The sequence below is a fragment of the Vidua macroura genome, chromosome 1 (assembly GCF_024509145.1).
Source record: "Vidua macroura isolate BioBank_ID:100142 chromosome 1, ASM2450914v1, whole genome shotgun sequence".
In the NCBI taxonomy this organism is placed as follows: Eukaryota; Metazoa; Chordata; class Aves; order Passeriformes; family Viduidae; genus Vidua; species Vidua macroura.
In genome coordinates, this window is record NC_071571.1 from 142,877,457 (window position 1) to 142,891,383 (window position 13,927).

At 40.5% G+C, this 13,927-nt stretch overlaps 1 protein-coding gene across 13 annotated transcripts in view; it reads right to left on the minus strand.

Annotated features, from left to right (window-relative positions):
- MTSS1 (MTSS I-BAR domain containing 1) overlaps positions 1–13,927 on the minus strand; it is a 127,952-nt gene that overhangs the window by 94,802 nt on the left and 19,223 nt on the right. For all 13 annotated transcript variants that reach the window (XM_053976993.1, XM_053976984.1, XM_053977070.1 and 10 more), the window contains one exon: positions 13,451–13,524. In XM_053976993.1, coding sequence (XP_053832968.1) covers positions 13,451–13,524 — 74 coding nt within the window. The remainder of the gene's footprint in view (positions 1–13,450; positions 13,525–13,927) is intronic.

Genomic DNA, 13,927 nt, shown 5'->3' on the forward strand with positions numbered 1-13,927 from the left:
ACAGGTAAGCCTCTTTCCAAGAAAAACAAACAATGCCCTCTGCAAAGCAGAACTAAGTGTACCAGAGAGGAAAATCCAGATAGAGCCACCAAACACCAAAAAACAAGTTACTCCAGACTTCTTCTTCAAGGAAAAGAAAAAGAAAGTGAGGGGAGTGTGAAACTCTAGGTGCCCCCTGGATCCTGTGAACAGTTATCCACATATATCCACCTGTCCAGTCCCAGTAATGCTTTGGGACGGTTCTGGGCATGCAAAGCAGCATATCTAGGATCCTAAATAACATTACTGAAGGAATTAGGTACCAGGAAATACAGACCCTCCATTTTTAATGTAGTCGCTTTGCAGGAATTACATGGCGTCTCACACTGATCTCCAAAGCAGCATCTCGCCCTCCAAATAACTTGAACAAACTTTGCAGATCAAAAGAAATTCTCATTGCTATAGACTGGTCATACAAAATAGATGTGCCTGACATCCAAACTGGGGGTCAAACTACCACTTCACACCTCCATCCTGGGGGATGTTAAAACCTCTACAATCCAGGATTATTCTTGGAAATCTTTATTTTATTCTTCCTTTCAACAGAACTAGATCTCCCTTTAACTAGAAATCATTGCAATTACACAAATTACTGTTATCACATTGCTTGCTTTTAAAAAACAAAAAAAATTTATAAATTTTATAAATTATAATTTTTGTGCAATTTTAGTTACTGAAACTATTGTTTGAGGCAATATACCTCATTACAAGAAAAAGCTAAAGGAAGAGACTCCTGCTTGCCTTGTGTCCCTTCAACCTTTCCTAACGGCTGGAAGCAGTGAATCAAAGGTAAAATGAACTGACTTGCCCCAGTTTGTTTCCATGCAACTTAAAGCTGCATCATCAATGTTTAATGTTTACTCCCATTGGTCACAAGAAGCTTTTTGTACGCTGAATATGTTTCATCTAAGAGACCTCTTCTCTTAAAGAAAGCTATTCATACATCTTTCACCTTATGGGTATACCTAGAAGGCACAAATTCTGAGTTAACCTTCTTTTTTTGACAAAAAAAAAAACTACATGTGAAAATAAGTTGAAACCAAACTAACTTGAAGTAAACAGAAGTTAAGCATTAACAAGAAAACATACATTGCTTTATCCACAATGATCACGACCTGAAAAACTGAACTCTAGAGAGGCTGAAATTTGGACCAATTTAAACAGATTAGGCAACAGTTAAAACACTGGAGACAAGGAGCTTTGGAAATTATATCAAACAGATGAATTTCTTAAACTGACCAAGCATTAGCCTTCATTAACCAGCCTAAGAGGACAGGACAGACTTCTTGCCTCTTAGGCTCAAAAATCCTTTAGCAATATTCATGATGGTCACATGGGTGGTTGTATGCTCTTCTGAAGGCATTAGCTTTTTTCCTGTGAGAGACCCCATTAACCCTAACATAAAGCCTTTAACAAGAAAGCTTCATTCCAACAACTACATTTGCTTTAAAATACTCAGATCTAAACTTTAACCTTAATTACACCATGCATATAGTCACTCTAAAGTAACACCTCAACCACCTTCTTCATTGTCTCTAGATATGCACACCACAAGTTTATTACTTTCACCCCGGCTGGGAACATACATGAACAAAGCTATTTCTCCCACTCCTAATTTTGAAAGCCATGTTAAATTAGTAAGGTTGCCAACAAAGAAAACATGTTGTGAAGAACAAAGTCTCTGAAAACAGGCAGCCACTTCAGACAGAACAGCTAAAACAGTTGTGAAAGTGCAGCTTGAGAAAAATGGAGTTTATAGCTCTGAGTGAAGCCGGCCTCAAGCTTACAATGGAAGATTAAAATCTGTTCGTCTAAATCAATTATCTGTCCTGAGCACACATTGTGCACTTGAACCCAACAGTCTGGGGAGGGCTTTGCATCACAGTACACACAGTGACAACACTCATTTCCCCAGCAGCAAGCTACATTTCTGCTTAACAGCTAAAACATTCCCTTGACTATATTCATAACCAAGGCTTCTGCCTCTGCAGCAGCTCCATAAGAGCTACGCATGAACTCTGTGCCTTTGAACCAAAGTGGCTAACGCTCACACAGAGCTGCTATTCTCCATGCAAGACAACCTAGATTTAAAATGGATACACAGTCACAACAGCATCCAACAGAAATGTGCTCCACTGGACTCCAGTGATTTTGCAAACTAGCAGAAAATGAACAAGCATTAAAAACAGGGATAATCCATCACAATATGCACTTTAAGTATTTACTAAATTTACTTCGGATTTAATTTATTTATAACAACTCAATATTCTGGACTTCCATCACTATAGCGTGTAAATGTAACCAAGTCTTACTCTAAAATTCTCATTTCAGCACTCTGCTTAGTACCTGCTTGAAAGAAAGGGAGAATTTTTACTCCTACACAAGAACAAAGGTGAATATGGCTTCTCAGCAAAATGAGTCATTATAGTCTTAAATTATAGTTTCCAATCCTAGTTCTCAAACTGTAATCTGGTCGTATCTCAGCACCAAATTATCTCAGATTATTCAAATGCATCATTACTCTCTTGACGCAAACAGTTTAATCCAGTTTAAAATCACTGTAATACTTTTACTATGGACTTGCATACGCAAACAGTGAATATAAAAGATGACCTGTCTGAACAGATTTTTTTAAAAAATAAAACCCCTTGCTTCTTGTACCGGATGTCCCCTAAATATTCTCAGCACAACACACCCAGCTCCTCTTCGTCCACCATACATTTCTTCCTGTCTACACTCACTTTCCTCAGCCTGCTCCAGCATCCCTAAATACCAAATGAGTAAGAGGCTGCTCTGAGGGTGGTCAAGTCAAGGCTCCCCTTGAGCTGGCTGAGCAAGTGGCACTCCTTTTGTGTACACATGGGTCCACGTCTACAGGTACACAGGACATACAACTTCACCCTCTCCTCAGAAATGCTTGGCTTCTGGGGGAAGAGGGCTTGGAAGACAAGCATATCTGATATACATCTCCTTTTCTAGCACAGCAGGAAAAGCAACCCTCAATCATACAAAATGACATCTTCACACTTCAGACTATTTCAGCAATGCCCCAAGTTTACTTTAGAGATTAGGCTTGATCTCATCACAATCTGGGGAACTTCTGGGGTTGGGAAAAAAACGACCAAACCATTGCTGCCTGCCTAAGTCCAATTTCTTTACTTAGAGGACTTGTCTGGACAGCAAGCACTGTTCTGTATTCCTTTCTCACCCCATCACATTATTCAAACTTTAAAAGTGAAGATAGAATAAATAGAAGAATCAGTTTCATTTTCACGCACCTGACCTCACTATGTCTTTCTGGACTAATTGCAAATGGTGCAAATCAGGCTTTGCATATTGCCTGACACCCTGAAAGCCTACAGTCTCTACAAGCCAAGCTTCAACACTCCCACCGCTGCTTAACCCTGCAAACCCAAATACATTAACCAGGTGTGTCTGGGACTAAGTAAGGGAAGAAGCTGGTCCTGCAGACAAAAACACATTAACAATGCTATTTATCATGCTCAGCAGAGCAAACACCAGCTCTGCTTCAAAACAGAGTAATGGCAATACCAATGGCTGTTACTCTTGGGAGAAAATGGACCCAGTTCCCAGGCATATCTTTCACTTTGGGGTGGGCTGAAGTGACTCCAGGACAAACACTCATTTATGCATTCTTCAGTGTTTCCATCTGGCAGCTCAGCTAAGGGAGGGGAGTGGTGTCAGAGAAAAAGACGTCTCCCCCTGCTCACCTCCTACTCCATTTTTCAAAATGCCTATTTTTAGCCCTCAGTGTACACACGGAGGTGCACAGCACCACTACTGTAGTAATGGCAGCCACAAACCTGACTGCTTGTTTGTCATCCATCAAGTACTCACACGGGGTTGCATCAAACTGCAAAACAGGCTCAAATACCGCTCCAAACTGAAGTCCCAGCCAGCTCCTTGATATTAGTTACTATAGAAACCAGTCCCTCGGCACAGGCGCTCACAGCAGGAAATCATGCAGATTTCAATTTTACATAGTAATAAATGCTGCGGGAGAGGAGAATTTCACAACAATTGCAGGGGCTGATTGTACAAACCCAGACCTCTTCTACCCCATGACACTGCAGATGAATGTGCCCACACACACAATAGCCACTGCTCCTAGTTTTGAAGTGGTTTCCACAAAGCTTGTGTTGGGATGGATGCTGGAAAGGTGGTAGCATTTTTCAGTGGCTTCATTAGACTGGAAAACGTACTCATTTTTATATGCAAGAAGCCCATGTGAAAACAACAAAACAAGCACCAACTGCAAAGCAGTAGGAAGATTTAAGCATGTATGTAAGTACAGACATTTATAGGAAGTACTGTCAGGTCACAACCCTGGGCTTCTTTGGAAACAGCCCATCTTCCTTTCCTTCTCCACCCTGTCCAAAAACACAACCTGAATGGAGGGCAGGTCACAGATTAATTTGTAGAAAAAAACTGTTGTAGAAAGCACAAAGACAAGAGGGAGGACTCTGAGTCCTGAAATGAAACAGTGAAGTAATATTATTTTAACCTTCCAGAAGTAGTTCTACAGGTTGGACTCCATCATGCGTGGGAGTGGAAGAGGAAGACACGCAGCACAATGCACTTCTTGTCCCAGGCAGACCTTAATTTTCTACTGAAATTCAAGAACCAGTGAGGACTCTTCCCCACCTTTCTAAATGAGCCTGTAAGCCTGAACAGGGCAGGTTTTACATCAACCAGGGAAGAAAAGAACAGGGAACTGCTTCACTGAAGAAAACTAACATGAAGGGAGGAGGGAAGGGGTGAACAGCTTGCACAGCAACAGGGACAAACATTTGTGCTGGCAATACCCGACAAATCATCAAGCAAACAGAAGGACAAGAAAATGAAGGAAGCTGGTCTATTTTTAAGCAAGACCTCATTATTACCATGAACATGCACTGCTTCCCAAGAAGCAGCAGGTATGCAAACATGAGATGAATCATATCGCCGAGTGCATCACCTGGCAGTAGAACACTAGTTTGCATGGACACACACAGAGTGAACACATAACAATCTATGGTCCTGACACCTACGAAAATGTGTGGAAGAGCATCCTTCTGGGAGGCAGCCTGAATTATGAAGAGCAAAAAAAACCTGTTAGACAATGCAAATGTCACTGCTGTTTCTGAAAATTACTTTTGTTACTGCTTTTGTTAATGAAGAGATGGAGTCCATTGTTATGGACACTCCATTCGCAATTAGTCTGTTGCACCTAGTAATTTCACTTTTTGTATAGCTCTCTCATGTCACTAGAAACAAACACAGTTTTTGTATAGCCAGGGTAGGAACAGACTGAAGGAACTGGAGAAGACACCCCAAGTGCAAGCACACATTTTATATCACAGCCTTTGCACAAATTGCCTTGCTGATACAAAGGAACTTCCCAAGTGGTTCAAGGGCTTGTGGACTGGGGTACAATGAGGTTAACTGCAGGACTCTGGTCAGGTCCACACTCACACCCCTAGAGGTCTGGTGAGTTTGCAAGAAGCCAGCTGACAGCACCCAATCTGATACTTCACCAACACATGTCTTCTAGAAAGCCACCACTGAGATGACCAACAAAAGGACAACCCCCAAACCTGCAGCTGTGAGGCACAAAGCACGAGGCCACAGAAACTCAGCAACTGCTCTGCAGCCTCCACAGGTTGTTATGGGCAAGGTCCATGAGGCAAGAAGCACTACCCTACTTCAGAAAAGCCTTTTTTAGTCTGAATTGATTTTATAATTCTCTTCCCATGACACAGGACTTCCCTTTCTCTCGTATGGCAAATAAAAAAAGATACTAAATAAAACTCAATGTGAACAGATCTTCAGCTACCTTTGTTACCCAGCTGGTGACAGATTAAAAATAAGTAAGAGCTGCAACAACTCTCTTGTTGTGATTACTACAGGATTGTAACTATGTGCCAACTAGTAATTTATCACTTCAAAAGCCTGCTTGAATTAGCCTGAAAGGGGATCTCCCACCACAGAAACATGTGCTACACTGGGAAAACCAACCACCAACCAAAACCTCAGCCTCCACTTTCAAATCCACATCCTATCATCAAAAGGATGCTTTTGCATCTTTGATTCTAAACTAATAAATCATCTGAAGGAAATCCTAGAGCCACTTACAATTTATCCTCATTACTTCCCAAACTGTATGATTAAGACATTAGAAGTTTCATTCTGTTGCCAAGACTGAGAAAATTCTCTACAGCTACAAAACCAGTCTTTAGCTACTGAAGTGTAGATGCTCTGCATGAAGATGCCCACAGAGATATAAATTCATAATGTAGCTGGAAACAACAATCAATCCATCCATCCCAAGCCTGCAGAAAAACCAGGATCTGATTTTCTACCCTCCTAAAAGCAACACAGCTGTATAACTAAGGAGAGAGAAAGAACCACAACCAATTGTATGAAAAATTAACTCTGAGCTGTTCCCCCTCCCCACACTCCCAAAGATTTCCAATTCATATGACAGTGAGCAGACTTACATTCAGTCATGTGAAAGAAGTCCAGCCATTCCCATCTTAACACACCAGCCCACTTCTTGGACGAGGTACTAAAGAAGTTTGTTTGCTTCTTCCTCCCTCGCCCCTTCTTTTTTCCCCTCATAGAAGCTGGTCTTGCATACAAATTCTCTAGTTAGCACACATAATCACCTGGTGGCTTTACTTCCTTTCCTAACAACATTTCATTCTCTTAGTTAGCACCTCAGCAAGCTCAAAAAAATACTGGGTTGTAGGGCAAATGCAAACTCCACTCCTGAGTCACTCTCTGCACTGTACAAAGGGACATCTGACTATATAAGTTATTATAGAAATTATTTTTGTCTATTGCCCTGAATATTACTCCTTAGGTAGGGACAAATCAGCACAAATGCTGTCAATGACCCTGAGCTAGATTTAGTCTTGACCTCAAGAAAAAAATAAGGCATAAATAAATAATATTTTTTATGCTGCAATGCCTGCATTCATCCAAAGAAAAGACAATGGCCATGTGCAGTGCAGCCCTTTCAAGCCCCTAACTATAAAATCTAGTCATTAACAACCAAACCACTTCTCTTGTGTTTGAGCATTTTAGATGTTCACCCCATTTTGACTGCTCCAGCCAAACGGGCTCACATCAGAAGCGGAGTTCTCAGGGCAACACACTTGTTGACAAACATGGACTGACATTTGCTACTGGTCTAGAGTGAGATGGGAACACAGAAACAGCAAATAACACAACATGGCCTTTGTGATTTGTAGTTTTAGGTGTTGTAAGCAGAATATCCAAGTCCCACGTCTCCAAATGCAACAGATATGTAATATGCATCCAGCTTCAAAATTATCTGCCAGTGATTCTGATTTTGGTCCTGCATTTTGCATCATCTTCATGAAAACATAATGGAAGACTGAATGGTTCATTTAAATACTTTTCTTCCTGATTATTTTATATATGAAAATCCACAAAGAAAAAGTCTGGACTGTGTTATTTTTCTTCAAAGACTCCACAGGAGGAATAAGTACTTATGACAAAGTCTTATCTTAACTGACAGGAAGCTCAAACAAAGGTTTTGCTATTTGAGTATGAACATCTGAAATTAAAGAGGACTCAAACAAAGGAACTGGACAATGAGAATGCCTTTCCTCTTGTGACCAGCTTTGTTTTCACTGTGAAATTAGGCACAGATCACTATCACATCTCCCCAGTCCATAGCCAGGAGCAAAGCAGTGTATTTCAAAAATGTTATACAGCTGTATGTCTACTGCTGTAGATTGTGATATCTTTCTCCTCCCCAAGCTTCACTTCTGTTCCATCTTTTTCTCCCTCCATGAAAATAAATCAATAAAAAACACCTTTCAGTATTGTCCCATTACATTTTGCTGTAGCACCAAGACCCTACCACACTCTGCTGTTTTTGCAGTGAGTGAGATCCTGGTTCAGGAGGCCTAAGCACACTTACTTGGGAGACCACAGATAATTCCAGCCCTGCAACACTTTGTGCAGCTTGGCACCTTGGAAAACCACTTCAATACATACAATATAGATCCTGGCCAAAATAAAAAGGATCACCCAGACTAAGGACTGTCTGAAGGGGTACTTACACACTACCTGGAACAACATGGATACAGAGTCTGTCCAGGAACACCAATCTGCAGCAAAGGTACTATTTTAAGCAGCCTTATTAAACATGAAGAGCAGTTACTGAGCAGCGCCACAGAAGAGCTACCTGATGTAGACACTCACAAATATTAATCAAATTTAAATTTGTAAGTAGAAGTGTTAAACCATATTTACATTTTTGTGTGCTGTTGAAATTTAATGAGGCACTTCTTCCACACTGATATATCCAGCCCCTCAAAAGGGTAACATTAAAATTACTATGCTGATTTTGGTCCCTGCTGCTGCTGCATGCCATGCAGCCACAGTGAACCAGATTGAGAAGCAAGATGTATTCCATTTCCCATATGTATGGCAGCTGTCTTCTGTTAAGTGAGCAGTTTTCCTTATCTCTTTCACAACCAATCCTCTCTCAGGGGAACCATCTGCTGATAATGGGCTATTGAATATCACTGCATGACTGATAAGAACTATAACATTCCAGTGTAAATGCTCCGCCCAGAGGGAGGAGCCAAGCATTCCTAACTGGATATAATCTGGGTTTTGGGGACATCGGAGGCAGCCTTTCCACAGGTTCCCAAGAGGAACAGCTGGGGTTTTCCTCTGGACCTTCAGAGGAAGACTACAGCCTTCTACAGGATCACTGCTCCAACAGAACCACATCTGCCACTCCAGGAGAACTGCAGCCACTCCAATTTGGACTACTACCAACACCCTGACCGAAAGGGTGTCAGGTTGTATTCTGACTCTGTCCGTGGCTTTCCTTTTGTATTATTGCATGTATTTTGTTTCTTTTCCTTTTTCCTAATAAACTGTATTTCTGACTTGGAGTTTCTCACTGGTTCTGATTTCAAACCAGAACACACAGACTGAGTTTTGCTTCCAAATCTACTCAGTGCCCTTTGGTAGCTGGCTAACTACCCACAGTATCCTCCCTGATCTCAAAACCATCAATCCAGCAGAAAGGGTCTCCTACTCAAGTGGAATTTCCTGCAACTCTGCATTGTCTTAAAATCCTCTCAGACATCTGTAAAATGAAAGAGATGGAAAACACACTAGATGTCAGAATTACCAAAGGCAGGGAAAACATACCTCTAGTAGCAGTTGCCAAGAGGGAACTTCAAACAGCATTACAATCCATGGAATCCAACTGGCCAGAGAAAGCTGTGTGATATACTGACACCCTCTTGAACTGATTTAACTAATCTGCTAATATCAAGCACACCTATGTAAATGCAAAACCCTTCAATATGAATGAAAAATAAAAACCCACAAGACTTGAGTATCAGCTGCCTCATTAACAATCTCACTTTGAAGATCAATTTTAAGCTTGGGTAAATCAAAGCTTTTAGATCATCTTTCCATAAATTTTAATTTACACCTGTGCAGATGCAGGTAGGCAAGATTGGGGCAGGGTTTTATCCACGGAAGCTGCTGATGGTGTAATAAGTGGATACAGAAGAAGCATGCATATCTTCACATTAATCTCCCTCATAACACAAGGAGGATAGTTAATTTTCACACCTACTTTTTCAAGTTCCTGAGCTCTAGTACTTATCTACAAAGGACATTCAAATGCAGCAGAGGCAGAAGTAGACTAGCATACAAAAAGCAAAGCAATTTACACATGCCATTTTACATACTGTTGAAAGCCAACTTAAAGATGTATCACATATAAACACACAATATTTGGGATGCGCAGTTCTTGCCTTCATAGGGGAATATCTTTTTATTGCACAAACAATAAGGTACACAGAAATAAAATGAAATTAGATGTAAATTTCTTCCATGCTTCAGCTAGAACTAGTGGAGGTAAAAACATTCAGAATCTCAAATATTGACAGAAATAAGCCATGTAAGAAAAGCCTGAACTAAAACTCATAAGCACACATCTCCCCAAAAGGAAATGTCACTTTTAAGATATTCAAGAGTTATTATTACACTATTTAAGGCATATTAAGGATTTAAAGGTACTCTGAAGTACCTCATTCATTTAATATTTTGTAAGCATTCTCTTTAATAATCACAGTGAGAGATAATACAGATTCCACCGTATACTACCAAGTTCTTCTGGGCTGTATGCCAAACAGATGCAGCTTGAATAACAAAAACTGCCACATAGATGTCTCTATTTTGTCAGAGCTGAAAAATCAAAACATCTGAAGAAATTTTGTTTTCAAAAATCTCTGATACCAGCAAAAACAGCACACACTGCTATATAGCTAGCATTACTTTAAATTAGCAGCATAACTTAACAATTTCCCCCATTCAAATGATGATTCTTAGATGACTAGACCCACAGAAATCTAAAATTTTGGTGATACATGCATCAGAACTGATTTCCCTGTGTTTTCCCTTGTCATTCTAAAATCAAAGCATTGAACTGAGGGAACTAAACTGAGGAAAAAAAGACAACTTTGGGTTGATGCACATCTAAATGGAGAGACAGCAAAGGAGGAAGCAAAAGCTGAAATGAGCTGGTTGGGAATTAATTTGTGTACTGAGTCACCACAAAACATCAGGTACTTCATGTTCAGGGCTTTTCCTACTTTAGAAGCTACAAAGGGAAGAAAATACACCAAAATACAGGTTATCTGACTCATCCAATCCTAGGTTTTACCACAGACAGAGCTCCAATTATGCCTTCTATCTGTGCTCCAGATGGGAATGCGAAGATTAACATCACTACCACTGCAGGATTAGAAGGAAGTAAATGTCACGGAGAGAACGATGCACCAAAAGAGCAAAGTCAGTGCTTGGGAAGAGCAGTAATGGCACACAAGGTGAGGCTACCAGTTGGAACACGGACTGGCAATGATGGAAATAGGCTCTCATTCTTGAACACTTGGTGACTAAAAGGAGATTGTCTCCCCTTGCATGTGTGTGGATATGTATATCCAGGCAAACATTTTTTCTTCTTTCAAAGTTAATGCTGCTGCACACAGATTAAAGAGTAGCCAGAGTTGTCCTGTTGACTGATAAAACACTTTCATCAGCTAGATCAGTGAGTCTTAAAATAACAGGCCACTTTCTGTAGAACTACAAGCAATTACAAATTAAAGGCAGCACCAGCTTCACAACACTTCAGTCATCCTACAAGGAACTAACGCTGTCCCTCCAGAGCAGGCACCTGCTTCAGCATTTTCATATACAGTTAGCTCCCAGAAGAAGCATTTGGCTCATGCAATGATAAAAGAGCCTCATGATGTAAAATACACCAACTTCCCTGCCTTTGTCATGGGAAGTGCTATTCAAGTCTCATATATCCCCAGCAACTGACCATGACTTTGTCTGACTTTGGTTAATCTGTTAACTGTAAACTTTGGTTTATCTGTTAACCCTCTAAACAGTGTGAAACACAGCCAGATGTTTGATTACACAATCGGATACCTAATTCTATAAACTGGGTAAGTAACAGGCAAAATTTAGGAGAGAATTTTTCACTTTAGGTAACCACTCAAAGGGAAAACTGAGAGCCTATTAAAATTCCCACATCAGAGAAAAAAAAAAATAAGAAGTCTGTTCTGTTTCAGTTTTGGAATAGAATTCCTTAAACTGATGGCAAAACACATATTTACTGAATTGTGCCCTCAGTCACAATTGGATTTTTGCCATCACCTTCCCTGGGGCAGGTGTTTATCCCTGTGCACAGTAAGGCAGAATGATCAGTATTTGTTAAAGGACCAAGGTGTAACCTCTGAGATAAACTTGAATGGGCACAAATGGAAGTTGGGGTGGGGGGCAGATCAGAACCACCAGCTAACTTTGAGTTTTGATTCATTGCCCAGAACATCACTTTCTAAAAATAGAAGCAAAATTCTCTTCTGTCCTTTCAGTCAGAGAAGGCAGAAGACAGAACAGAGGAGCTATACAAATTTGGCATGCCTGGATTCACAGAGCTCCTTTTGTAAAGGATGTGTTCGGAGAGATAAGAGACAAGACACAACACAGCAGAAAGTGTAAAATACCCTTCAAAAACCCACACAAGCCATTTTTTGTTTGAGAGTGGGAAAAGTTTCATTCATTCTGGTATCTCAATGCAAGTCCTATAAGCCTGCCAGTATAGCTAGAAGACAAGTCACAAGGATTTTCGTAGTTTACTTTGTTTCCCCTTGGGGAAGGCAGAAGAAAGAAAAGAATATGCTTGAAGGAAGGACATGTTAGAAATCCAAGTTAAGTTCTTCCCTGGGTCTCATCCTCACTTTATTCCACCTTCTGTCATGTTTATTATTTTATGTGAGTAGATTACCTATAATTTATAGTAGGTGTGCATATAATGAGGAACTTCTTATCAGAATGTAAATGTTAGCTTTAGACAGGAAAAAGAAGTATTCTTCCCTCTTGTCATTCTATGACTTGGAATTCACTCCAGCCACTGCTACTCCTCCTGTTAGCCAGAGGTAAGGGAAGTCTGACTGAGCTTGAACACCCTTCATGTCAGCAATGCTACTTTCTTACTCTCCAAGTCAAATGCCAACAGCACATTAGGACTTTAAAAAATGCAACAAAATCTTTAGGGATAGAGGTGACCAAGAGCTGCTCCCTCAGTAGTGATTTATCCGCACTCTGGATTTACTCTTCAGCAGCAGTCCAAGGACAGTGACCACGGGGAATGCCCTACACCACTGCAGGGACATCTGCACACAATGCCTTGGTCACTGGGCATCCAGCAATCAGAGAGAAGCAGCCTTTTGTCTCCTTCCAACTCAGCAGTCTGGAAAGAATGCCAGCTGCACTATTTTGGCTCTCCAAACTCACCAATAAGCTGAGACTGCTACCCAGAGAAGCCCACAGCCAGGAAAATTGAGTTTGACCAAGAACGTCAGACTTAAGGGGGAAGCACAAGCGAAGTCTTTGCTCAAAGATAGAAGTACAGGTCACTGTCATCATTACTGCTATTACACAGCATCAGCTAGTATCTGCACTGTCTCCAGCAGCCCTACAGTTATTTATTCCAGCTGAGTATCAAGCCTTTTACATTTACACAAGGTACAGAGGCGTCAGTGAACACAGATTTCTGTAAATCTTGCTTTCTAAAATATTATTCATCAACGTATAATTCAAATGGTAATTAAGAACTGTTCATATGATTGATGACACATTTAAATTACAGGTTTCCAGCATTTTTTTTTCAGTAAAGACAACTTCCTTTTCCACATGCCACTTTTTCAAAGTGCAAGTCCACCTAACAGATGTCTCACAGATCTGCTTGTCAATGTAACAAGACTTCTTTTTATTACAACAAATGGTATAAACCACACAGCATTCTGTTAAACTCAATATTGACACATCTGCTTACCACGTGTATTAGTAGCCATGTCAGCCACTTTCTGAAAGGCATCCAAAAAGGCAGCAGCTGCTACTACTGTAGTCCTGAAATGCATACAGATAACAAAACATTAGCAGTGTCTCATTGATGCCTATTTAATTACTGCCAAAAACATTTAGGCTTATAAAGAATAACACTGTGAACTTGCAGAGGCCACAAAAAGTATTCTCTTTTATATCTGAACTTAGCCTTTTCCCTCCTTCATTTCTTAATCCCTTCCTTGCTTTGTGTTAGCACTATGGACTTGGAGGCAGCCACGCTAATTCCATGCTGAGAATTGCACAGGACAGGTGCTGTTTCAAAAGAGCACAGCCACTCTCCTTCTAGCTGATTTCCTCTGATGAACTAATATTAAGCAGTCAAACATGAAAAACAAATCTAACACACATTATACTTCACCCATTAGTGAACAAATTATAGCCACTGCTATTTTCAGGGAACATGCAT